The sequence below is a fragment of the Dermacentor andersoni genome, chromosome 8 (assembly GCF_023375885.2).
Source record: "Dermacentor andersoni chromosome 8, qqDerAnde1_hic_scaffold, whole genome shotgun sequence".
In the NCBI taxonomy this organism is placed as follows: domain Eukaryota; kingdom Metazoa; phylum Arthropoda; class Arachnida; order Ixodida; family Ixodidae; genus Dermacentor; species Dermacentor andersoni.
The window spans coordinates 50,995,207-51,023,179 of NC_092821.1; the positions used below are offsets into that span (position 1 = coordinate 50,995,207).

The 27,973-nt window shown below is 45.2% G+C and overlaps 1 protein-coding gene across 2 annotated transcripts in view; it reads right to left on the minus strand.

Moving 5' to 3' along the window:
- LOC126526272 (uncharacterized) overlaps positions 1–27,316 on the minus strand; it is a 58,096-nt gene extending 30,780 nt beyond the window's left edge. The window contains exons 1-4 of one of the 2 annotated variants that reach the window (XM_055068080.2): positions 27,150–27,316; positions 19,459–19,580; positions 17,480–17,549; positions 15,837–15,926 (exon numbers count right to left, since the gene is read on the minus strand). In XM_055068080.2, the coding sequence (XP_054924055.2) occupies positions 15,837–15,926; positions 17,480–17,549; positions 19,459–19,580; positions 27,150–27,231 (364 nt within the window). In that variant the 5' untranslated portion in view covers positions 27,232–27,316. The remainder of the gene's footprint in view (positions 1–15,836; positions 15,927–17,479; positions 17,550–19,458; positions 19,581–27,149) is intronic. The other variant, XM_050174180.3, reaches the window with a different exon arrangement.
- Positions 27,317–27,973: the final 657 nt, after the last annotated feature.

Genomic DNA, 27,973 nt, shown 5'->3' on the forward strand with positions numbered 1-27,973 from the left:
CCAGGAGCTTCGTCAGGGGAGCGATGATGCAGGCAAAATTGCGCACAAAGCGGCGAAAATAAGAGCAAAGACCGACGAAACTGCGGAGCTCTTTCACTGTAGTCGGCCGCGGAAATTCTGCGACAGCACGAAGTTTGTCAGGGTCGGGAAGGACGCCGTCTTTGGACACGACATGGCCAAGTATGGTCAGCTGGCGGGCTCCGAAGCGGCACTTTTTCAAGTTAAGTTGAAGGCCGGCGGTGGTAAGGCAAGTAAGGACTTCGCGGAGACGAGAGAGGTGAGTGGTGAAATCAGGGGAGAAAACTACCACGTCGTCTAAATAACACAAGCACGTCTTCCATTTGAGGCCTCGTAGAAGATTGTCCATCATCCTTTCGAATGTCGCGGGTGCATTGCAGAGGCCGAATGGCATTACTGTAAACTCATACAGGCCATCAGGCGTAATAAAAGCTGTCTTCGAGCGGTCGGATTCATCCACTGGCACTTGCCAATAGCCCGATCGCAAGTCCGAAGAAGAAAAGAATTCGGCACCATGAAGACAATCCAGGGCGTCATCTATGCGCGGAAGAGGATAGACATCTTTTCGTGTAATCTTGTTGAGGCGACGATAGTCCACACAGAAACGAATCGAGCCATCTTTTTTCTTAATGAGTACTACAGGAAATGACCAAGGGCTGCAGGATGGCTTGATAACACCACGTTCAAGCATGTCTTCAACTTGCTCGGCGATGACACGACGCTCGGTGGATGACACACGGTACGGACGCTGGCGTAATGGTGCGTGGTGTCCCGTATCAATGTGGTGAGAGACGGTACTCGTGCGGCCTAATGATGCTTGGTTGCAGTCAAAAGAGGCGTGAAAATCATTTAAAAGAGTAATAAGCCGCTCACGTTGTGTCGGCTCGAGGTCATCGGCAATAGAGCGACAAAAAACATCCGGTGGTACTCGGTTAGATGGCACATGGGGTGCCAGTGCTGTTACGTTGGCAGTAGCCACGTCGTCGGGAACAGGGAACTGCACAATAACGTCAGCGTCCACAGTCTGGATGGTACCAATAGTCTCGCCACAGTGCAAAGCCAAAGTGTACGAATTTGGGTTAGAAATCAGTATTTCTGCAGCCCCATGGTGAACCGTGAGGAGGGCGAAAGGCAACAATATAGGCTGGCGGCGAATGAAGACGGCAGCGGGTGAAAACATGACCGTCGCTTCGGCAAGCGATGCGCATGAGAGAGGGACAAATACCGCGCTGTGAGGGGGAAGGTCAGTATCTGAAGCTACACAGATCCTGGTAACATCATGAACTTGAAAGTCGTGAGATGGCAAATCGCACAGAACGGAGAACTGAACCTCAGCACGTGCACAGTCAATGACCGCGTGATGGCACGACAGAAAATCCCAACCGAGAATCACATCGTGGGAGCAACAAGTTAGCACAAAGAAATCAATCGAATACAAAATGTCTCGAATCAACACCCTGGCAGTGCACATAGCGACTGGCTGAACTTGTTGTGCACTGGCTGTTCTAAGCAATAATACCGAAGGCATCATGGTCACTTTCCGTAATTCACGGCAACGTTTCTCACTAATCACAGATACAGCAGCACCTGTATCGACGAGCGCAAGACATTTGATGCCATCAACAGACACTTCAATAACGTTAGCGGGGGAAAAACGAGGACTTTGATGTTCCGACGATGACGCAGTTCGTGCCTCAGGAACTGCGGAAATCAGTTTTCCGCCTCAGTAGTACTGGCACTGGGCCTACGACGCATGGGTGAGAGTGAGCGCCGACGAGGGGAAGGTGAGCGACGAGTATTGTAGAGCTGTGACTGCGGTGCTGGTATGTCATCAGCAGCGTAGACTTCCGGTGGTGGTCGTGAAGGCATACGGAAAGGTCGGAAGCCGGAGCTGGGTGGTCGCGCGGTGCCCACGAAGGCCGGCAAGCGCCGGCGGCAGAAGCGCGCTACATGTCCCGGTGTACCGCAGGCATGGCATATTGGGCGGTTGTCAAGAGTGCGCCAAGGATTTGTACCTTGCTGCTGTGCGCTGAAAAAGGCAGCGACCTGCTGGCGAGGCGAGGGCGGATGAGAGAACACCGGCTAGAGAGGCGCTGAAGGCGGAGGTGAGAATCCCGGCAGACGAGGCGCCCGTGCAGCGGCTTCAGCATACGTCAGAGGCGCGGCCACAGGAGCCGGCTGACACGGAGGTGGAAGAGCTTCGGTCACTTGCTCTTGAATTACCTGTCGGATCGCTGGAGCCAAATATTGAGAAGGCTTCTCCGTGGTTGGCAAAATCGAGAGCTGTCGCGCGACCTCCTCGCGCACAAATTCTTTTATTTGCGTCAGCAAAGTTGTGTGGTTGTCGCCAATAACCAGTGCTGCTAACGAATCTTCCGTAGGCGGTGGGCGCCGAGCTAAGATGCGTTGTTTCCGTAGCTCGTCAAAACTTTGGCACAAGTTGATAACTTCGGCCACGGTACGCGGATCCTTCGCTAGCAACATTTGAAATGCGTCCTCATCAATGCCTTTCATAATGTGTTTTATCTTGTCCTGTTCCGCCATTGACGGATTCACGCGCTTACACAGGTCAATGACATCTTCGATGTAACTTGTGAACGTTTCACCGTGATGTTGCGCGCGCCCCCGTAAGCGTTGTTCTGCGCGAAGCTTGCGCACAGCGGGGCGCCCGAACACTTCTGTGAAACTTGTCTTGAATCTGCTCCACGTTGTGAAATCGTGTTCGTGGTTTCGGAACCAGAGGTTCGCGACGCCGGTTAAGTAAAACAGCACATTGTGCAACTTCGTGATGTCGTCCCACTTGTTATGCTGGCTCACCCTTTCGTAAGATGACAACCAATCCTCCACGTCATGATCATCGGTGCCGCTAAAGATGGCAGGATCACGCTGGCGCAATGCACCGGAAACGATGATCGTCGGAGGCTGTGGTGCATCTTCCTGGGTGGTTTCGTCAGGCATGGTCGCAGCAGTCGGCAGCGTCCGGCTTCGGACTTCCAGTTTTCGAGGTTACCCCGCAGCTCCACCAAATGAAATGGGGTTTATTGTAGCTCGTTCGAGGGATCGCAGGTAGCTCTAGATCACGAGTCCTAGCGCTTCGCATCAACAACCCGCGCTCGTGTCTCGCGCCGCAGCGATGGCAGTCCGCACAGTGCCACATGCATATTACCCACTACAATATATATATATATATATATATATATATATATATATATATATAGAGAGAGAGAGAGAGAGAGAGGTAGTGGCCACAAAATAAATCAAGATATAGACCATACTTACTTTATTTTGCGCAAAACAACGCACACACAAAAGACGACTTCCTTGGTCTTTCTTGTGTCCGTTGTTTTGCCCTAAGCAAAGTAATTATGGATTCGCACCAACTAGCCCACCAACGGATTGTGCACGATATAGACGCCGTATATATGTGTGGAGACAGATTTATTGCGCATCAATTTGTGGGTTACTTTCCATGTTTTTGTATGTCGCTGACTAACTTGTTTTCCCGTAACAATGGTTATTTTATTGAGAGCGCAGGATGACACACAAAAAGTTTCTCCTTCCGTCAGTTTTGGCCCCCTTACGCAAAAGGTATGCGAAGCTTGGGCTGTTTTCGAGATCATAGATTACACAACTGAGACCTAACTGTAGAGTCATGTTTCGAAATATGTAGAGCACATTATTACAAGGAAAGGGTAACATATTAAACGGCACTTTTTTTACATATTACACGTGCCTAAGAAAAAGATTACCCGCCGTGGTGGCGCTGTGACTTTGGCATTGCGCTGCTAAGCCCGAGGGTGCGAGATCATATTCCAGCCTCGGCGGCCGCATTTTCCTGATATCTAAATGCAAAAGCGCCCGTGTGCCGTGCAATGGATGCAAGTGAAAGAAGCCAAGCTGGTAGAAATTAATTCGTAAAACCACACTACGGCATGCTTCATAATAAGATCGTGGCTTTGGCACGTAAGACCGCAGACCTTCAGAAAAAAATTTACTTATTCTTCTGACAGGGCAGCGAACGTAATGCTGACATGCAGGGCGCGAAATCCTGCAATTTCTCATGTTTGTGTTGCTTGTCACGTCCCATTTTGTGCCCAACACAGACGCTTCATCAAATCTCGGGGTTAATCTGCACTCCTTGAGACACCGTAAGATGCGCGACAAAGCTTTCGTGATAAAATAGTTCTGATTTTTTATGCTCTAGAAGCTGCTCCTCCTAGTGACGAAACTGAAATGCAGCTAGTAACGTTCTCGCACTTTAACCAACGTAATAATCATTTCAGTGCTTACACTTCGGATTGAAAGGCTTTCTCGCTGCTTGGATACTTTAGGCTGGCTTTTTCAACTGCAGAAGTTCGTTGGGCCACTGGTAAAAAAATATGTAACACTACCATCTTGCCATTCCGATCTGTGCACTTAAAGTAAACGTAGGCAGCGTTCAGCCATGCCTTCATAATGTACTAAACAATTGCCTTAAGCAGGTAATGCAATTCAGTTTTTAAAAGCAAACATGGTCATTAGTGGAGGCAGGTTATTGTCAAGCGTTTTTGCCTTCTTTGGCGGAAAAAAACAGCTACGACATGCGAAAAAGCTCCTTTATGCAAATTTTTTGAACGTTTCGTTCAATAAAGGAGCATCCTCTATGGTGCCTACTCTCTATAGCATATGGCAGGATTTCAAAAATTATATATCTGAAAAAGAACTGCTGCATGCTGACGTGTGTTTCAGCGCTTGTGAATTTCACTGCAAAAGTTGTGCAGGCCTCTTATTCAGAACCATAGGAAAATCGCACATGCCCAATACATAACCGTAAGCACTTTCTTGTATCTATCGAGGATGGTTTTTATTCCATTCTGGTTTCCTGTTCCGAGATCTACGTAGTTAAATCTGGCAAGGGCCTCAGTGATTGAGACAAAGAGCATAACCACAATGTCGCGAGTGTTTTCTCGAAGCATATTGCGTCGCACTGAGGTGAAATCAGAAGCACCCACAGACTTGATGAAGTGACTGTGGTGTGCAGAAGTAGTGACAGGCTATTGCGAGAAGTAAGGAAGCCAAGAAGAATTGCAGGGTTTCTTTACAGGTGCATCAGCTTTTCTTCTGTTTCAGTGTAAAAAAAACCTTTCTTAGGTTCGTGGCACGTATTATGCACGGATTGAGAAAAAAAAACGTCTGTTTTATATGCTCTCCTTTCCCTCTGTGATTCCGCCAAATATATTGTGCACAATGTCACAATAAACATAACAATAACGGCAATATAGGCCTAGCATCGTTATTTATTCTATGCCTTTCTGAAAGTCGTACGTGCTCTTGCCACCATTCTCAGCAATACTGCCCCTTTTTTCTTCGTTCTTGGCAGAAGCTGACTCTTTTTCTAAACTCGTCTCTGTGCTCACGACTACGCCTATGGGGATCCATTTTCTGTATTCTAATTTCGCGGAAGTTTCTAGTGACGCTTTTTGCTGTGTAATTGACGCAACCCTTCTCCTGCATGATCAGGGCCCATATCGCTTTGACATGGGCCCTGATTCCTTGATCGGAACGCGATTATCATGGAATTATTATTAGGTTTCCCGAACGTGCCGTCAGGCAAACCTGTCCAGTATCCACTAAAAAGCGTCTCTTCCTCTGACGGCAGCAACCTTCTCGTTATTCCACATCTTCACTGTAAAGTCTTTGATAAAACCAGGTATATTTCTCAGCGAAGGTGCCTGGTCTCATCAACAATGTAGAAGTTTCGAGTTATCTTAAATCGAAGCTTTCGTCTGCGAACCTCTCCGGGTTTCCAGGGCCGTGGGGCCTGCTTGGCTGTTCTCTTGGCGAATGGCCCAACTAATCACATCGGAGGTGCGCGCTACGTCACCGCCGCTGGCTTTCTTTGAGCAACACCAGATTACGCTCGCCTCCACGCGTCCGCGTCAGCGGTGGCGACGACCGTGCGGGGGTAAGAATAAAGGCCCAAAAAAAGTTATGCGGATCCAACCCACTATGGGAATCGATGTAAGCGAAGCTTTCTGTGCTATTTGCTTTGATTGACGGTAATTAGAGGTGACGTTAACGGTGAATGTTTAATTTCTTCACCGTCTGATCCAATACGAGAGAGCTGAGCTGATGTTAAACGTTACGTTGCGTGCTCCACTGTTGTTTGTCTGTGTAGTACACACAGCACACAGGGGGACGTGGTTTCTTGAGACGTTGTTGTGCACGCCGTTCTCAAAAATCTCTGAGAACGTTCAGTATTATCATTGCCTTACACGACACATTGCATCGGGGCCGAAGTATTAAACTTTAATTAGATTACGTGGCTGTACGTGCCCAAAGTACAAATGGATTATGAAGTATGATGTAGTGGCGGACAGCCGATTATTATTGGCTTTCTGGCCTTCTATGCCGAGCACCTAAATCTAAGTATACTATAATTTTTTTGTATTTTGCTCTTATCTAAATGCGTCTGCCTCAGTCGGGATTGAACCCGCGGCCTCTAGTAATGCCACAGCCGCAAAGCCACCGCGGCAGGTGCAGAAGTGTTGATTGGATGTGCGACCGCTTTCGTAGTGTTGCCTAGATCCTACGGTGATTTAATGAGGTTTAGCGTCTGCATGCCCGACGACAGTTGTTCGCTTGACAAATTTGCACGGTGTTTATTTTTCAGAAATAGCAGATACGAAGCGTAGCGTACCTTCAGTAGGCCCGCAACCATTGTCGGGCCTATATCACGTCACCTTTTCCCTCTCCCGCCCTGTCCACCTATATGGGAACAGCGAGCGTAGAGTGGCAAGGGTGCAACTCAGTCGTTTCGCGACTTCGTTGGCTCTACCCATTCTATGCCTCCTCTCCCGCTCCTGTCTACCATTCTGGCTACCGCCCTTCTGGACTTGCTCGTTAGCAGAAAGGTAAGTGCTGGATTTTTTGCAATGCTTCTGTGGAGGTCACGGATAAAAACAGCTGTCAAGACACAAATGTGTCGACGCCCATGCAGCTCCAGAGGTCTTTGTGCACATACGACGTAATGGAACTGTCCAAACAATTTTTATCGCGTCACCTTTTCTGCTTGCCACGTTCCCTACATCAATATACATTCTCGGAACCATCCCCTCACGGGAAGTGCAAGACAGCAGCCGCAGAAGCAGCAGCAGTGGAAAAATCGAATAAATAAGCTAACAAAACTTCGCTTTAATAACAGCGGTGGACGCGCGCAGCGTCACTGCCACTGGGTTCTTCAGGCCACCACCAGATGGCGCTCGCCTCCGCGCATCCGCCACTTCAGTGGTGGCGGCCATGCAGGACACAGAATAAGATGCAGAAAAACGCCAGGACCCGCTGCAATCTATTGCACATGTGTGTTTCCTTTACAAGCTAACAAATTAGCCTCTCTACACTGCCTCATTCGAGCCTTCCATGTCCCTTTGTGCGGACATTCAATAAACGCAAACACGTGCTCCCACTTTTAATGTACTAACATAAAGCTTCGTTGTGCGTAAAATCTAACTCGTTGGATCCTTCTCTTCTTTATACACCCATGTACAATATTGTCAGTGCCGCCAAAGATGAGAGAACAAAGAAAATTTGAGACATTACTGCACTGCCTGCGACATTTTCCAGCATATGCGTTAAACGTGCCCCTAGTCTGCAGAGACCGTGTCCATCCAGACGACGATGTGCACCACCTCCCTCTCAAGGTTCCAAGGCACAAAATTGCAGGACGAAATCTGAGGCCATATTTAACGCTATTAAATCGACGAACATTCACGCTAAAGTAAACAGCGGGGATTCAGAGAAAAGCGGTTGTCGCTTGAAAAGCTTTCTTAGAAAGAAAAAGAAAAGAATAAAAATCTTTATTGCAGCATAGTACAATGCAATATGGCGTGCTACAACGTAAAACTATTCCAAACTTTTCTATTCCGATTCTGTAATCAGCCCTCGGCGATTGGTCATAAACTTTTTTGGACCACCCCAACTTCACCTGTGAGTAACGCGACGTCACAAAAACTGCGATAGCTCTCCATCTGATATGACCCGTGCACACTGGTTCTGCATGGTTTGACCGCAAAAAGAAAAATAGTTATTTTTGATTGGATGCCTTTTCGCCATTAGCCCCCGGCTATTGGTCAAAAGTTTTCGGGCTGCACCCACTTCACCTGCCTGTCACGCAACGTCACAAAACCGCAAAAGCTCACCGCGTCAAAGTGACTTGTACGCATTAAAGATGCATTAATATGCCGAACAAAACTGAATTTTCTTCTGAATAGCCGTAGGCTACCTCGTTCCGAAAGGAATAAAAGATGGCTGCCGCCGATCGCTCAGGAACTGGGTACTCACACCTGCCGGAGAGCATGGTTTTATTTGCGCATAATGAAACTTCTTGCGTGGCCATGTAACGTTTTCGAGCACTTTCGGCACGTTTACGACCTCATTCGGCCAACTCTTCTTTGCTGAGGATCCGTTTCAGAGTCATTCTTAAGCTTCCGTTGCATGCCACCGCGATTTTCGACCAGCCACTGCAAGCTAAGTAAGGGAAAGCGGACCAATCGCAGACGCCGGCACCACCTTCTTCATCCAGTTACCGACTTTCAGTGCAGTGGCTCCACCCTATCGAATCCCTCTGCACTTGAGCGTGCTGCTCGCCTCTCGTCAGCCAATTAGGTAAGACAAGCTGCTCACCGTCGGCAATGTTATTCGTTTTTCAAGCAAACAAAAGTGACCTCCTATGAACGAGGAGAGTATTTCAGTGGTCTGTTCGGACAACACTGCGGGCGACCGCCTGGTGCTTGCGGCGGCGGTTACGCAAATTTGACGTCAGGATATTGGAATAAAAACATATTGGAATAGTTTTACGTTTTAGGGCCCATGATTGACAGCATCATCTGGATCCTTAGCCTATGCGGCTAGTTTTGGATCTCTACCGCAATAGTCAGCATAAATTGCAACCCAAAGTAAAAAGCAAAATATGTTTATCTTATATACATTATTTAAAGTGGTGTTTTAATGATGGAACAGCATTTGGAAATTTTCTTATGAAGCTAAGTATTTCATTCCAGATTTTTGCACCGAGAAAGGATAGGGAACGTTAACCGTACATATTAAGAATTTTTCGCAAGTTGAATTTATTATGCTCAGCTTGTCTAGCATCGCTTGTAGGCGTGATAAATATTCATGAGAAATCTGGCTTGTTCTTCGTTACTATTCTGTGGATTAGTATGGCTATGTTGTAGTCGCGAGTTTGAATAAGTGGCATTATACTTTAATGTGCAAAAAGCTGTGCAGAGGGCGCGTCCTTTGTCGCCAATGAAATGATTCTCACAGCGCTTTTCTCAATTTTGATTAAAGGATCAATGTACGAGGCGTACGTGAAACCCCAAGATTTTATGCAATGTTAAGTAGCAATGAAAAATGCTGAGATATATGAGACGTAATGTTGGAGGATAGAAATGTTTGTGGGCCTTTAATGAGGTATAACAACCAAAAACTATTTTTTACTTACTTGTTCAATATGTAGAGCCCAGCGTAGTGACCAGCCAAGACGTTTTCCTAGGTATTTATGACTACTAATTTGTTGGATTTGTGTATATCTCAGGTACAATATGCACTTAGTAGGAATAGTTCTCCGGTTAGAAGCAAACAGTATACACTTGGTCTTTTTTGGAGTTTAAAACAAGTTTGTTAGTGTCAAACCATGTCAAAATATTCTGCAGTTCACTTTGAGCGATTTATTCTGCTTCCTGTAGTGACTGCTGTGGAATCATTAGAGCTGTATCATCCCTGTATACAATAGAATGAGAAAATCTGAGTGATCTGGGATAATCGTTAATGAAGAGAGAGAAGAATATTGGACCGAGTACTGATCCTTGCGGAATGCCAGTTTTTGCTATCTTTAATGTCACCAGTATACAGGTAGTTGTTTAGCTGCGCCAAATTTTTTAAAGATTGCCCATGGCAGATAGCACAATTCTATCCTTTGCTCTAAATTACTCGATGATGCGGCCATTACTTGTACCAGAAATCAAAATTTTCAAATGAATTAGTGATGTAAATCCGCTAATTACCTTTTTAATTAATTACTTTGTGCCGCATATACAAATCTACGAATTGTAGCCTCTGAGTTCGCACGGCAGATTCACTTAGAACGAATTCTCTGGACAGCACAAGTTCCTACACATATTAAGTGTTCGTCGAAATGCATTGGTGTTACAGTTACTTTTGTGCTTCAATGCCTATAATAGTCGTTTCTTAAAAAGAGTATCTGTAATTCCAATGCATTTTGTCGGACACCTTGAAAATTACTATCCCGCAACTGGTGCTGTCCAGTGAGTTCATACACGTCTCTATGGCTTTCATATATTAAGATTCGATTCAGTAGCGGTACTAACAGTCATGGAGGCGATCCGTACCCTTCAAGAAAGGAGTCACGCAAGAAGACATAATGTCTGCAGTGCTATTCACTGCACGCTTAGAAGTATTTATGTTATAAGACTGGGAGTGCTTAGGAGTGAGGATCAAGGGTGAATATCTCAACAACCTTCGGTTGCAAGATGATAGTGCGCTGTTCCACAACACCAGGGATGAATTGCAACAAATGGTTGAGGACCTTAACAGAGAAAGTGTAAGAGTATGGACGAACATCATTATGCACGAGTTTAATGCATAATGATGTAGCCATAGAGACATGTATGAACTCACTGGACAGCACCAGTTGCGGCATATTAATTTTCAAGGTGTCCGACAATATGCATTGGCATTACAGATACTCTTTTTAAGAAATGACTATGTTCGGCATTGAATAAAACAAGACTTCATGATCGCCAGTTAGTGACTTGTGGGAATTAGGCGCGATAAACTCTGAGCCATCGCGAAACATACACAACCGAGAATGTATTGTAAGCTTTGCATCTTTGACATCTTTGCATGTATTTTGGTGGCAGAATAAGCAAACTTGCAGTGGACCATGATGAAAGCATTTCTTTTAGGTTGGGGGTATGCTCACGTACAATGCGTCACATTAATGCTCGTGAAAACAGCGCCGATAGCACAAAAGAGATGTATGTGACAATGAGATGACAAGGCTCAAACATATTATATAGTCAAGCCGCCACCACTTGAATTCAACCTCACGTCACTACAATAATGCACATTTTGAAATTGGGCTCGCTAACCACTCAGCAATTATGCAAGAACAACGGCGGGCAATTGCGATAGAACTGTGTTTCAGAGATTTAGAAAGCAGCGACGTATCTGCATGAGTTTTGCATGAGGCCAGAACAAACACTTCTGTGCCGATACAAGCAATGCTGTATGGTAATGGCAATATGTGCACTGTATACAAATTGTTCTTGCCAAGATGGTCGTATGTTGGCATGTAACCCTTCGTTCTCATTCCGCTGAAAACAGCGTCGGCGGCACAAAAGTGGTTCGTACAAGAGAACAACGGTGATCAGCCTCAAGCACGGTCTACACTAAACCTAAAAATGGGCCTTGGTAGAAAGCACAGAAAAAAATAATAGATAATTCCGCGACATAGTCTATTACATATTAGCTCGCGGAATTGACATCTCCCGATTACTCAATATACCAGCGCTGCATATGTACCGGGAATAAAAATACTTTTGCTTAAGCCTCCTCGGTGGCACTCCGTCATTTCGCTTACGGTATTAGTTGTAGAAGTCTTGGCCTCAAACTTGTATACTCCCGATCGTGCGTATAGTGCCTAGAATATATTGGCTAGTGCGTTGAGCGAGAGCCTTAAGGCGATGCCCAAATACACTGAAAGCCAATGGTGGCCGCCTCACGGCGCTTGTGGCTGAAAGTATGCGAGTTTTTCAGTGTGACTGTGCCCAACTAGGCGAGTCCTGCGCTATCGTACCCGCCGGCGAAGTGGCGTTGTTGGTGTCAGCATTTGAAGACATTATTCGTGTTTATATATGGTCCCCCGTAATTACGACATAATGCGCGGAGTTTATATTTAAAGAGCCTACAGGGTGCTTTGGCATGCAGGAATTGCTGCAGGTGTGTTGCTTAAGTAAGTAATAAATAATAATTGCTGGACCATCATTTGTTTCCTGTTCGTTATATCAAACGCTACCAAGCGCTATGGTTATGTTTATGGCAATTGTATACTGCAAATTATGAATGCGATGCTCCATTTCACGTGTACCGAAAGCTTGAAGTGTGCACGTTAATTACTACATTTGTAGAATATAATTATGGAAAAGTTAGAGAGCTTTTCAAGCCTATCATACGAACTTCGCAGGAAGCTTTCCAAAGTCTAAATGAACTCTATGTTTGCGGAGTTTCAAGAGCGTCAGCCAATGACAGTCTTCAATACATTCGTTAGACAAGCGCTAGAAAGTGTTATTCGTGCTCTGTCGGCTATCTATGCCAAAGGCCCGAATTCCTGACAAAACAATACAATACTTTATACCAATTTTACATTGGTGTAATATGTGGGGCATTTAAGGTACACATCGTGCTGAAACTTTGCAATTTATTTCGATAAATAACGTTTAGTTTATTCTTAAAGTGATGTTCATGCAATGCAGCTGTTGGCGTCATCCTTTTCTCTGACCTTTCCAATTATTTATCCCCTTCAGTAAGACGTCCGGGTTCGGATGGTGCGACGAACGAAGGGACACACAGGTTAGTTGCACGAATTTTTTCCGCATCTGTTCAGCGGCACAAAATACTTCCGTTCTTTCCACCACCGCTCTCGCTTTGAATGCTTCACAACATCCGCCTCCTATTTAGTGTGTCATCCTCATTGGTGTCAAAGTGGAAGAAAGTTCATGTGCGTGAAGTGCCGGAATCTAGTAAGGGGCTAGAGGTAGAGAGGGCGTGGGAAAGTGCGCGCGCGCGCGCGCGTCTGTGTGTGTGTGTGTGTGTGTGTGTGTGTGTGTGTGTGTGTGTGTGTGTGTGTGTGTGTGTGTGTGTGTGTGCGCGCGTGCGCGTGTGCGTGCGTGTGTGCGTGTGTGTGTGTGTGTGTGTGTGTGTGTGTGTGTGTGTGTGTGTGTGTGTGTGTGTGTGTGCGTGCGCGTGTTTGTGCGTGTGTGCGTGTGTGTGTGTGTGCAGTGCCACTCACGGTCACTTACTCACAACCACCGTCAGTTGTACTTCGCCTTTCGAGGAGACAGGACATTTATCTAGTGAGCCCCTCAACATGACATTTCAATGTGATAAACATGTGCTCAATCTTGTGGGCGTATTGATGATGTAACGCTAACGTATTTTTCTCGCATTTACCACTATTTTACCACTGATTTCTTTCTTTATTCCCTCATCCCTTCTCGTCCGTTCCGGGTATCCAAACGGACATCTGTCAGACTAACATCCCTGCCTTTGCTTGTTTCATTCTCTCCTGCAGCAGTTGCCTCTTCGCCCTCGTCCACCAACCGAATCATAAAAGGGCTTCCTGTGATATTGCTTGTTAAAAGCGCACACAAAAGAAATTTATTTTTGCCCGCACCGGAGCAAGCGTTGACCTACTGAAACATAGCTAGAACTCTGCAAGTGCTCCACCTGGACGGGTACGCCCAGGAATGCATGCAACGGGCCGGTCTGGACGGTACGTCTCGTTCCAAACGCGAGACGCGCGTTCCAGACAGTCCATGCATATGCAAACTCGTCTGGAACGCTGCTACTGCACCCTCCAGTTCCGCCATGCCAGTGCACCCTTCCGACGACGAGTGCCCCTCCGCGGCTCTCAGAAACATTCGTAGGAAAGGGCGCCATACTCTTCCTTGAGGAGAGATGGTGCATGGCACACTAGTCAGTGGATTCTAAGTACTCTCGCCGAGCCTTTCAAAACGACTCATGAAGCCTGAAAACCACGAAGAGTTTACCGCAGCAACTGCCTCATCTCCTGCGGCTTTAACACCGATATGCACAAACACTTCATTTCAAAATTGGGTCAGGAAACTTCATTTTTTAAGGCAAGACCAGAGGCCACGTTGCAGACACGCCGGTCAGGTACGTGTTTGTACGCTGTCCGACTTTATGCAAATAGAAATTATGACTGTTTTACGCGACTTCTCAAAGCCTACGACACTGACCACAATGTGGCTGGCCTCAGCATTATGACAAAAAAAGATACGAAACAAGTAGGATATGTTTTGAATTGTGTCGATCAAGCTTATTCAAGTAATAAAGTATTGACAACCTTAAATAAAAAGAAACGTATATCAGCCTCCAGACATAAGGTTCCATAAAGAAAAACATTTATCTTAAATAAATGTAACCTACAGTAACGAAAGCTATTTTAGTTTTTACAAGATTCACAATTTAACAAGATTCACAACTACACCATAATTAAGGCGTTTGCATGGACTACAAGAAAGAATAATTTAAACTGACTTTTCTATACGACTACTTCATCCTCTATTATAACAAAATTTATTATTATAACTTCAACGTTGATATAAATACGTATTTCTTTAAGTTGTAACTCAACATTATTATATTATTCTAAGGGAGCACCATTGCCCCACCGTAAATAGGAACCCTGTGGTTGCTCGCTTCTTGCGCAGCGTCCACTAGTGAGTAAACGCAATTATTTCAGGGAAAAGAAAGCAAGCAAAAACTATGTGGTGGTCTTCACTGTGGGAGAATCCTGCTGTCACAATAAGTTTGTTCAAAGCCGAAGCAATTGCTCAACTTTGTTGCCTACTTGTCAAGAAATTGTCTAAATTTTCTACGCCTCATCTGCCGACCGCGTACATTTTTTGCCGAAATAAATTAATCCTAGAACCCCAGAGCTTTATCGGTATTATGAAAAGTCTAAACACCGGCTGCACTGTTTGTTTTAAGATAAGTGATTGGACTGCATGAAAGTTTGCTACCTCTATACTGCTATCAGAGAAGCATGGAATCGGGTACTCTGTAAAAGTAGAAATTATTGCAAATTGAAAGCTCTTGTTGAAATATATGTTGATCTAAGCATTCTTTAGTTGTTTCTATTGAATACTATGAAATGAGACTGATCATGCGTTCAATTTTCTTATTTACAAGACGGGCACTTGTTTGCAGCGACTTTCTAAGTGTAACCTCAACTTCACATAGCGTCACGGTATTCAACCTACATGCAGCGATGCCTTATATCCTAATGAGACGATTTGTGAGGAATGAACGAAGCACTGCGGGGCAGATGTGTACGTACAGGGATGTGGTAAACATAGTTATACACGTTTACCGCTTCAACACTTCTCACGAACATATGACCTTGGCCACAAACCTTGGCCAACGCGACCGCGAAGAACTCCCGCTGAGTCTATCCTGGAAAACGTTCGTGGTCCTTTGCCAGTGTCCCCTGTCCCGTAACTATCCTGCTTTTTACCTGCACGCCACGGCTTAGTGCAGGCCACGGCTCCGCTCTATGCCGTCTGGGCGCAAGACCGACGTCAAACCCAGTGGAAGAAGCAAGGAAAGTTAGTAGACCAGGGAAACTCTAATGCCACAGCATTATTAGGACTACTGTCGTTGCACTGCTTGGCGGATTGGCTAGCGCTAAACACTGCCTCAAAACTCTTGAAATTACACATGAAAGAGCATGCATCCGTATAAGGATCGGCCCAGCGAGCCACTACCTGGAATCAGCCCAGTTTTGTGTGCGCCATCTCCGCTGTAGGATAAGTTTGCTAATTACATGGACCCCGGAATCGGCCAACTTTACGCGCCGAGAAACCGACCGATGGAAATACATGGAAGCCCGAACACTATGCAAGGAAACCTTTGCTTCAATACCGTGCAGTGTGCTGAAGCCCACTGCTAAAGCAATGGTTTGTCATTGTCGGGATAGAACTGGGGATAGACGTATGAAAAGGTGAGTTAGTTACCTCTTTGGCGCAGCGGATCCTCGGTAGCAGTTTCTATACAGATAAAGTATAAGACGCACACCTGGATCTGGATTTGGTTCTGGCGCACCCCTGCAACCAAGCGACGCCACCCAGGCATCGCTCAGCATGGTGTACAGAAAGCTTTCATTTTTGTCAACGGCATTACATTAAGAACAGTGCTACAAAGGTGGTACACTTCGACGTACACATTTGGAATAGGTGATGTAGAAAAAGCTAATAATAATATTACATCTCACAAAAAACACATTTATATAACACTACGACCATATGAAGCTCACAGGCAATGAATTCAAGCAGAGCACAGGGGTACATAGTGGTGGTTGAAAGGGAAGGGCAGAAAATTATGAGAAAAAGGGACATGAAAGCAAAATAAAATGCTACTTGTTGCCGGTGGGCACCAAACCCACAACCTTAGGATTACACGTGCGATGCACTTCCACTTGAGTTACAGCGATGGCCATCGATCCGCCCACTAACTTGGGTATTTATGTGTACTAGATGTTGCTCTAGCAGTGTTAACCAGCGTAATAGGAAAGTACGGAACTTCGACCAAAATGGGGTTGTCAAAAAAAAGAATGTTTAAACGTTCCGGCTTCCACACGAAAGCCCTTTTCTGTACTTTCCTATTATGCTGTTAGATCCCGACCAGGCGAGATTTCGTCAAACTCTTAATTTTTATGTTGACAAGCGCCACACAGAGCCATGGCTGTGAGCGGTGAAGGCTATTGCGAAGGGGAGAAAATTTCAGTGCCCACCGGCGACAAGTTATCTTTTCGTACAATTTTATTACCTTTTCCCTCGTTATTTTCTATGTTTCAATTTCAACTACAGCTAATTACCCAATGCTTACCTTCGCTCTATTTCCTGTTGGCTAAACATGCACGTGACTTAAAAAACCCGAGCCCCGCGGCTTCCCCTTCTTCTCGTTTATATGACATTAGGAACGGCATAAAAATTATCTTGAGTAAAAAGAGCATAGTGAAAGAAACATGCGTCGCCAAGACATTATCATTGCGCCCGCATATGCTATTTTCAAAACACGCGCGTCGGTCAGAGATGCGGAAATTCTCATTTTTTCTTTTACTGTATTTAAAGCAGGAATTTGCATGACGCCTATTAATTTGTGCATATTGGAGCGATGCTACTGCTGCATATCATTTTCCTCTTTCAAAGAGACCAAGCCTATATACCAAGCCATGCACATGCTTCTGTGGTCTACACTTCTACACTTCAGTGGTTTTGCACATGAAGTATCATTCCACTCTACATGTACGCTAGGATGAAATTTACCTCTGCGTATTACTCTGGTTGTGCCCACTGCAGAAGTTTGTTTTAACTGTGGAGCGACCAGACTTCGCAAAAAGCGACAACACGGATTGCTCTAAATAATAATTTTTTCCTCATCTTTAGGAAACACAGTCACCAAGACTAAGGAATATGTACATGAGTGTATTTTTTGTCGCCTCAACTCTCCCTACTCAAAAATGGTGGTTTTTCCTCCGTGGACTAACACAGCAATGTTCATACACTTTGCCTTTACATCCCCGGCAAAACTATTGGTGCATCTGTTATTCAGGGAACTTCAAAGGAAAGCCCCATCGCACTGCGGAAATTGCACTCACCTGTAGTCTCCTGCGTAGATGTAGCTTCAGTGGTGTCATTCGTCACTGGAGAATCTGTAGTAGTGGGCGTCTGAAAAAGTAGTAACGGCGGTTCACTTGCAGGGTTCCCTGTAACTATGGTCATGGAGTACTCATTCTGCGCTTCCCTTGCCAAAACTGTTTCCTGCCTCATGGGTGGACACTTAAATTTATGCACTACCACTACTTTTTCCCACTACCAATTCTACCATTACCACTACTACCATTACCATTACCACTACCATTACCACTACTTGTTAGCTCTTCTGAGCCATGATCATCGCCCTTGTTGATGCAGAACAGAACAAGTGAAAACAAAACTTTACAATTTTTCCCTAACACTGGGTTCGCGCTTTCGCTGAAGCTTACGACAGGAGACGCGCTACAAGAATCATTGTCCGATAACTTAAAAAAAACATTGGTTTATAAATATTGTGTGTACGTCAGTGGACCCTCGATTGCCAAATTCATCCTGACTACTATCAAGGCATCTCCCATCACACTACGCTGCTTTACGGCGTGTAAATAGATAAATTATCACCACTGTCAAGCTACCTCCAGGTCCCTTTTGGCACTAGCAGTCATTTCTCGTGTGGCTTGTCCAAAGCTACAAATAAACATCGCGTCACGTGGTGATGTCCAGAATAACCGTTGTACAATTAACGCTTTATCTATACGAAATGAATGTCATCAAAAGGTGCAATTTTTCGCAATATATCTTCCCATACGTACATCTTGAAACAGTGTCAAAACACGCGGCCATAGTAAACCTACAAACGGATGCGCCACACTAAGAATTAATGGATTCATGTTCGGCAGCTTCTTAAGCTTTGGTTGTGTTGTACAAGCTTGGCATTTCGTGTAGACAAGCCAGTTGTGTAGACTGCAACAAACTGTTGGTATGAGAAATTCCTACTTTAAGCTCATTCTTGTGGTAATTGCGATCTGTGTACGTTATAAGTAGTTCAGCAGCCCCCTTGTTATGGTCTCTACTCGTCAGCATAAAAAGTCACTCTGCATGGCACAGCTATGGAATATAATCAAAACTAAATTACGGGATTTTACGTGCCAATACCGCGATCTGATTATGAGGCACGCCGTAGTTTGGGACTCCGGAAATTTGGACCACCTGGAGTTCTTAACGCGCACCTAAATCTAAGTACACGGGTTTTCTCGCCACCATCGAAATGCAGCAACTGTGGCCGGGATTCGAATCCGCGACCTGGCGCTTAGCAGCCCGACACCATAGCCACTAAGCAACCATGGCGGGTCTGGAATACAATGTAACTGTCCTGACGGAAAAAGCAGAAAAAAGCTCCGTCACTGTATTCGTTTCCGCAATACCTTCACTTATTTATGTCGAATGCATTTTAAGCGTGCCTAGAATAATAGTTTCAACTCAAGGGTTTCACGAACTATATTTCACTCACGATGATCCTCCAAGAAATTATCGCTATTCGTCGCCCCGAAATATTGTGGCAAGGAGTCAAGACATTAACTACTAAGGGTGGGGCGTTTAAGAAGTCCGTCACAAGGTAATTTTCCTATGTTAAATGCATAGGAAATACATAAAAATGCAACTGCTAGACGAGCAGTGATCGAAAGAACCTGAAGAGAAATTCATAGCGGCAACACATTAAATACGTCGCTTTCGCAAAGATAATGGTACAATGACCCTGTGCATTTCTGTACGTCGTGATTGCGGAAAATGTTTCCACTGCAACGGACTCCTCGTCGAACCTTGTTACAGCTTACTACTGAAATATGAAGGCAAAATAAGCGACCTCAGATATACACCATTGAATGTTGTCTTCGTAAATGGAATAAGGAATCCATTCATATTTCAATTTACAACATGTGTTCGATGTGCGTCACCAGTTTTAGGCAGTGACTCAGCAGCGCACAAACTTTGGAAGCGCTTTTCTTCTGCTTTGTTGTGCACAAAAGTACACCGTTCTTACCTTTGGTGTGCTAGATGGTAGGGGTTCTGTCGTCGCCTCGGCAAAGATGGTTGTGGGAGCGGCCTCGGAGCTGCTCGACGGCAGAGTAGTAACTTGGACATCGCTTGCAGTCACAGGCAACTCTGTTAATGTACACAGAAACGCCATGCACGATGTGGTTTCAGGCACTGATTTCACAACGACAGAGCGCCACGTACTACGACTACAATGACGTTTTTTTTTTTTTTTTTTCTGTTCGCAACCTATGATGCAATATGGATTCTCACTAAGAAAATTTGCGATTCTTGATATGACTACAGAATCTTATCAAGCGTTATGAAAAGAGAAAAAAAATATGACGTTTACTGTTTTATTGCTTCTATGAATAACTGCACTCTCAATCGTGTTTTGAAAACATTTAGAAAAAAATTGGAGGAAACAAAGTCCGCCTGTGCAGTCCGTCAGCACGTAGCGGCTCTAAAATTAAGTAAATTCTGAGGTTTTTCGTGCGAAAACTATGATTTCGTTACGAAACGTGCCGTAGGCGTCGGAGGGGGGGAGGGCGGAAGGGTGTACTCCAGAATAATTTTGGCCACCTTGGGTTTTTTCGTTGAAGCCAATAATTGTTGGGCCAACTGGCCCAACAATTATCTCCTTTTGGGATTCTTTAGTGTGCACCTAAATGTAAGTGTACAAGCATTTGTGCACATCAACCATCGGCTTAGATCAAACCCGCGTCTTGGAGATCAGCGGCGCAGTGCCACAGCCGCTGGTCTACTGCAGCGGATAATTTGTGAGCTTCTTCAGAGCCCTCAACAAACGACCGCAATAGAGACATCATGAAAACCACTTCATTGTATGTGTCTCCGTAAACAGAACGCTGTACAACTTTTCAAATACGATTAATTTTATAAGCCAAGTAAACTAAATTATGAATAATTCAGCTTTACTATTTAAATAACTAATCGTACGTTAAATATAGTCGCAGTACCTGATTTACTAAATATCTACATTTGGTCTCATTCGTCTGAGATTTACCGCTCTTCTTTTAGAGCGCAGCTCATAAGCCCGTTGGTGCGGCGAGTGCCGGCGGTGGCGTGACCGTGCCAACGAGCACAGCGAAAGATGAAAGCGCACACGGAGCGCAGCTCGGGATGAAAGACGTGAGGAAATATGCGGAGAGCAGGATGCAGCGGAACCATGAGGCGCAAAGCGGAGGAGGGGATGACGAAAGCGTGAGAAGAATAGCGCAATGCAGCTACGATGACTACGAGATGGCGCCACAGTAGCGCGCGTCGTCCGCGAGGTCTGTCGGTGGCAGTTGCTGTTAATCGCGCCACATTTCACTACGTTCGCAACGTACCGCACGATACAGATTGTCCGCGCGAGTCATTATATCGCAGAACAAAAACACTTATAGAGCTGGCTCAAATTTCCGATTAGGGAGTATCGTAAATATCGGTGAATTTCCTTTAAGTTCGTTTCAAATAGATAGTTCTAGTTTGCCCGCAAACTTGCCGGAGGCGTTAACGTGAGCAGTTTGGTTTGTGGCGCCACCTGGTGGCAACACAACTAAACTGTACAAACACAAATCTAATATGACAGTAACCAAGCGTAGTCTACTTCGCTGCTGGTATAAATTTTGCGGAGCTGGGTAATTGTGAACACGCCACCGTTTCGAATGCTTTTGCGACTATAATACTCAAGGACAACAAGAAACTGTTTATAGGGCATTAAGACTAGACCACGTATCACAAGGTGGCGCTGTCAGCGTCCGGTGTCAAGGGATTGGGCAAACGCCATTGCATCCACCGGAATCGCGGACACCCTACAACTCTCTCAAGCGTGCGATACAGGCTGAGTATTTTAAATAGGAATCCCAGAACACTTATTTTACTTCAGAAATATTAGTTTATATTTCGGGTTTCTAACCCGCAGCGAGGCGCCCTCATTTCTTGGTGTTCCAGTACAACACACTATAAACTTATTATGACAAAGCACTACATCAGCGACAAAGAGTTCGATGAGCCTAAAGTGAAAAAAGGTGAAAAAAAACTTTCTTTCTCTCTTTTCTTCCCCTCTTTTTCACATTACTCAGTACAATCTTGCTCATCTCCCGCCCTACCTAGCTGATTCGACACACACGTTTGCCCTGAAATAATCTTCCCGAGTACAACAGAAGGAGCACTGACACAGTAATCGTTTTCATTGGAGATACAAAAGGCTTCAAAAATTTCTCGGTCATTCTGATTGCTAAATTTGCGCGACACACGTATTCGTTCGAAAAACGCCTTGCATGCTGGCTTGTGCGATCAACGGCGAATGTGGTCAGCTAAATGACCAGCGCCACTTAGTGAAGTAGCATTCCTGCGATGCTCTAGCAGGCGTTCATTCAGACAGCGCCCGGATTGGCCAATATAGCATTTCCCACAGGCAAGGGGAATAATACTATACACAACACCAACGTCACATTCAACGACGGCTTTGGTGTGCTTTATTTTGAGGGCTGGCTTCTTCTGAGATTGGTTTACTAGGCGACACATTCGTCCCAGCTTTTCCGGTGCTGAAAACACAACACGCACCCCGCACCTGTCGCCAACCTTCTTGAGGCGGTGAGAAGCCTGGTGCCAATAGGGCACTACGACAGGGCGCTGTAGCAGGCGCGCGTCTTTTTTCAGCCTGCGACTCCCACCAACCTTTACCTCGCGAATCTGGCTCTCTATTACCGAGGCACTAGAGGCTCTAGAGAAGTCCTGTGAACATCAAGTTCGGGACAGCGTCGACGGCCAGCTAAGGCGTCTGGAGAAGGCTGCAGGTTCCACGGAGAAATCGTGGCCTCGGTGGTAGAGAGCCAACTACTTCACTAAGTGGCACTGGTCATTTAGCCGACCACATTCGCCATTGCTCGCACAAGCCAGCATGCAAGGCGTTTTTTCGAACGAACATGTGTGTAGCGCAAATATAGCAATCAGAAAAACCGGGAAATTTTTGAAGCATTTTGTATCTCCAATAAAACCGATTACTGTGTCAGTGCTCCTTCTGTTGTACTCGGGAAAAAAGAACTTGATTATCTCAGGGCAAACGGAAAGCTCCCATTCACTCGGAAAGCTCCCGTTCCCTATAATTACTAACAGTCAGTATCCATATTCCATGTCTACCTGTTTCGCTTCTACCAACAGCTATTTACTACGAAAACCTAAAAGTAATTATGGTAAGTTTAGTCATTTTTCAGCCACACTACTTTGGAACTCATTACCGTGTCATATTAAGATATTCTCACATTTTTACACATTCAAATCAAACGTTCGTAAATTTTTGCACTCAATATAACAATTTGATCGTTATAATTATAGTAATAAATGCTTTGTGTCGTTAAATATTTTACAGCGTAAGCTAGTGACTAACTTAATATGGTGTTTTTTTTTTGTGTTTGCATATAGCTGCTTTGTATTTACATATCCTACTCATTTGTAATGGGAGGTCCCCTGTACAGTCTGTTGACTATGGGACCTCCCTCTATATGTATGCATAATCCCCATCTGTAACCTTATTATTATGCACAATAAAGAACTCTCAAAGAACTCCCAAAACGCGTGTGTCGAATCAGCTAGGTAGGGCGGGAGATGAGCAAGATTGTACTCAGTAATGAATAATAGAGGGGAAGAAAAGCGAGAAAGAAAGTTTTTTTTTTTCGCCTTTATGCACTTATTGTTTTTATTTATTTCTTGTTTTGGTTTCGATGAGCCTAGTTAGGCAACAGAACCAGAGGCACTCAGTAAATGCTAGACGGAATTATCGCGCTTCAATTATTCAGCTGTGATGAGGACTGTCAGCAGAATAGGTGAATTTGTCTAATTTTTGTGCTTCTGACTCAGATATTGGTACAGCGTTACTCTTTGCGCTTATAATTTTGTAATTCCGGCAACGCAATAAGCGTCCTTCCGATTCATAATCATTGTACGCTGATGCATTGATGACGCAAGATATTGTTCCAAATCGTCGACCTAGACAACTGCAAATCAGGATCAAGCCATAAAGGCAATGTTTAGGTAATCCATGTGCTGTTCATGACTCAGATACAGTCGAATCACTTCAAAAGAAAGCTTTGTCTATAGTTGAAACGGCACGAGAAATTCAGACAGAAAAACGATCCTCGTTCCACGAAGTGAACCCGTATTTCGCTTCAACGTACCCTCTCTTTTCCGACCTCATTGCTTATCTAAGTATTCTCGCGATCTTGCAGCTGCACGGTGAGTTAGAAGGATCGAGATGCAATGGAGGCTGCTAAACAAGCTGCCCGAGCAGAGGCTGAGCACCGCCACCGGGAGGACCTTGCCGTTCAGAATCAAATTCATTGCCACAATATATCGCGAATTCCAAACGCCTAGACAGTTGCGCTTAATATTCGCAACAGGAGCATCGTAAGCGTCGGTGAACCTTTTTGTGTGTTTGTGTGTGAGAGAGCGAAACTACCTTTAATGGCGTGCCTGAGATGTTCGCCTGACATGCTACTCCAGGTGTGAGAGTGTGTGCGTGTAAGCGAGTGGGCTGTTTTGCGCTGCAAAGAAAGTTAACGAAGTGGATTACGCACTGTCCCAGTTCTTCTGTTTTGCACACCATTTGTTTTCCTGAATGACCCCATTTAACCTGCAACGATGTAATTGAAAATTAACGGCCGCTAACTGTGGATATTTCACTCTTGCAAACTCATGTGGATTTCTTATAGTATAATCCACTTCCCGCGATTTATTGAACTCTGGAACTGTCGGTCAGGTCAAGCACGAGCACTGCATTTACAGAATACACTGAAGTCTTCTTGAACAATAATAAATCTTTTATAGTACTTTTGGGGCTTCCTCCTGGGCATTAGTATGTACGCTAGCGTTCTGTTTTTGACCTTGCAATCTGCACATGATGTGGATGTGGAATAGCGAATTGGTGGGCTAGTTGGTGGAATATTTTGTCCTAACAGGAGGAATAAAGTGGTACGGGAAGGGGAAATAACTTGAACGTTATTCATTTTCTCTGTTTTTTTTTTTTCTTTCCTTACGCATATGCACTCCCCCCTGCACGAGAACTGCATGCATATTAGTGTCCTTCATCGGACTTTAGTCTGTTTTGCGCGGCATCCACTATCGCATTAGCCTCGACAAGCTATTTTCTTTATTTATATTTAAAATAATTAAATCGGCACGCTGGCTGAACCGCCATACTTGCAGCTTTCGTAGAACCTAACATCATGGGTTTTTCTAGTCACCTAGACGAAGATTGGCTGCCACTCATGTGATGCTTTCTCAATTTTTTTTTTTTTTTTGTGATTACTTTCATTGTTGCTGTAGCGTTTGCCAAGCTCAACGTTATCGGTCAACGTTGGTTCATAAATCAAATAACCCTAATCAAAGAATGTATTTTACTACTATCCTAAATTTTTCAGATTTATATTGGCGGCATTACAGAAAAGAACTGGAATATTCTCTTTCTGTGTGTTTAATCCACAGAATAAAATTACAACTCCAACATTGGGCATAGCCGCTCACTAGTTTACCATCTGCCATTCAGTCGTTTCAGTGTGGGTGGTAAAGAAGAACGATGCACGTGGCGTTGTGTGTGCGTGCTCAGAGTCGGTTACGCTCACCAACTCTCACCGAGGTAAGCACGTCGCATTTACGCCTTCCACTGTTATTTCTTTAATTTACAAGGTTACGATCTATGTGTAGTAAAAGAAAGGCTGAACTTACGGAGAAACCTGTAGAACAGCTAGAAAAGCTGTCTTGCGTCCGACAAACTGAAGGTCGCGAATCTCAAGCGTCAGGTGCGCAGAATGCTTTGCGGTGCGAATATGCGTCTCATGCGTCAACTTGAGCGCCCTCTCGTTGAGCAATGGGCCAACAGCCATTGCAAAGTTTGCGTGCCAACAACAGCGCCGCAACGCATAGCCCCGCAAGCGGAGCAAGCCGCAATACCATTTCACTCCGCGGCAAATTTACGCCTGATCTTCAGCCGCAAGTGTTCAGCTTCTCACCGAACTGGGCACCGGGGGTGTTTTATAGAAAGCAGAAACGCGTGCGCTCCTCTGCACGCGCCCAGCCGTGAACGTGGCCTGGCTCTATACTTTATGGCCTACACAAAGCTTTGATACTGACGCGCGTCGATGAGTGTTAGAAATGCGATGACATTTTTTTGCAGAATTCCTGCCCTGTGGTGTCATGATCTTGCCATTTTACCCAATCATAGGCGTAGCGCCTCCTGGTCACCAACGTTACTCATTGGTCACACTAAGATTTGCTTGTGGTTTAGCCTCTCGAAGCATCACACGGGCCAGAAGGACCTTGTGTATGTGTGTGTGTGTGTGTGGGGGGGGGGGGGGGGCGATCCGGAATAACCATGACCATGAGGGATCATTTACCTCGACGATATATGTGTAAGCGCACCAGCGTTGTTTCGTACCGGAAGGCAGCTGCTGCGACTGTAAATCGAAGGGCTCCGTGACTTGATGCTCAACAACCAAGCGTCATAGACATTTAACCACCGCGTGAAACAGCTTCACTCATTTGTGACTAGTTAAATAACGCAGCAAGCGCTTAACGAGGTTGTACAGGTCGAGGCACTTGGGGGCGTGCTCAAGTTGCAGGGGTTCAAAGACTGTGCACGTGAGCGCAGTGGACAGTCGCAAATTGGGCCTCACGATCACGCTTTTACCTGCCCCACAGGTATTACCATAGGTGGCTAAAACAAGGCACCAATAAAAGGCACAATAACGTACGTGTCTCTAACTTTCCCAACATCTGAGAAGGAAAGCAGAATTAAAGTTCATTTCCGTATTTCAGACTTCCCTTACTCGTAGTTCCTTCTATTCATTTTGTTTTACTATTATTATTTGTTCTTGATACCGCGACATAGTTTTCCTCACTTCTAATTTTCGTCATCACGCCTGCTTTACTCTGCCTTTATCTTGAATGTAGATTTACTCGTCTTAGAAAGAGGTTCTGTTTTGTTTTCATTTCTTGTAATAGCTGTTGTAATTGCATGGTTTTTGTCAAATTTAAAAATATATATAGTTTTCGTACCAAAACCACGATATAATTATGAGGGACGCCGTAGGGGGGGACTCCAGAAATTTTGATCCCCTGGGGTTCCTTAACGTGCACCTAAATCTAATTACATGGGTGTTTTCGCATTTCGCCCCCGTCGAAATGCAGCAACCGTGGCCGGGATTCAATCCCGCAACTTCGTGCTTAGCAGCCGAAAACCATAGTCACTAAGCAACCACGTCGGTTGTCAAATTTTCCTTTCTGTAGTTATCTGATGTTTACATGTCCATCTGCCCCTCTCCTGTACCGCACATGTAGTGTGTTAGGCCGTGTGGAGGAAATAAATTAATTGAAATTTAATTAGAGTTGTTTTCTTATACTTAGTTTTTTTTTCTATATTCAAGAAACGAATCGTCAAACCATTACAACGAGTTTCTTCTTCTATGTTTCCACTTAAAACGCCACAAATAGAGTCACAATTTTCACTTGTCGCCCTCTGTGCGGGGACGCTGGATTACTTATAAGCGACGGAAATCCCTGAGAAGCAGCGAGATCGCTTTGACATTGACTCATTGAAACATGTGGAACGATTAGATTTCAAAATTCCCGTCTTCCTTCCTCTGCTCTCTGCACAAATACAGACAGCCTCGTTGTATCAGAAGAATCGCGCCTGTTACTCACCGGCGCTGAAACAGCAGCAGCAGCAAGAACACCACAACAACCACCACAAGGGCAGCACCGGTGTCATCGGCCGGGATCGCATGTTCGGCCGCGAAAGAACACCTCCGGAAGCAGCGTCTCCCCGTTCGACGGCCTCGCCCGAGTCCTTGGCCGTTTAACCCCGCCCGGTGGCCGCCGCATCCGACCTGGCACGACCGCCTCCCTCTCTCCTGCGCGCCGCCGCTTGTCTTTCGTGGTGTGAGAGTGTCAAGTGCCACCAGTTGAGGCCGTTTCCTTTTTCCTTATATATGCAAGTTTTGTCGGACATTACGGCGCATCAACGGACCTCGCGCGGTTCCTGCTACTAGTTCGCGAGGGTAGAAAATATCGTTCGGAGTGCGTTTACTGAACCGAATTCATAACGCCGACTGCAGATCTGCCCCCCTTAGCCATTCATAAATCACTGGTTCCTTCCTTTTTACCGGGTCAACTTGGAGCTTAGATTAGCTATAGCCACCGGTGTTCTTGGCGAAGCGAAAACATGCGTAAAATATGTTTTTACTGCGACTATTTTTGAGGGAGAGAGGGAGGGAGGGCAACGGAAACAATACACTCTGCAGCAACCTAGACACCTCATCTTTAGTCCATGATGTAATTGGGCAGAAATTGTCTCGGGATGCTTAACTAAAACTAACTGATGCGGTAAAGCTAAGTTAGACCTTGAACGCAGTGAACTACAGATAGAGGAGATATTACGTCGGTGGCAGTTCTATACAGACAGGCCTATATGACTATAAATACTACCCCACAATCACTTCGCAGGGACTTAAGTTAGAGGAATTCAA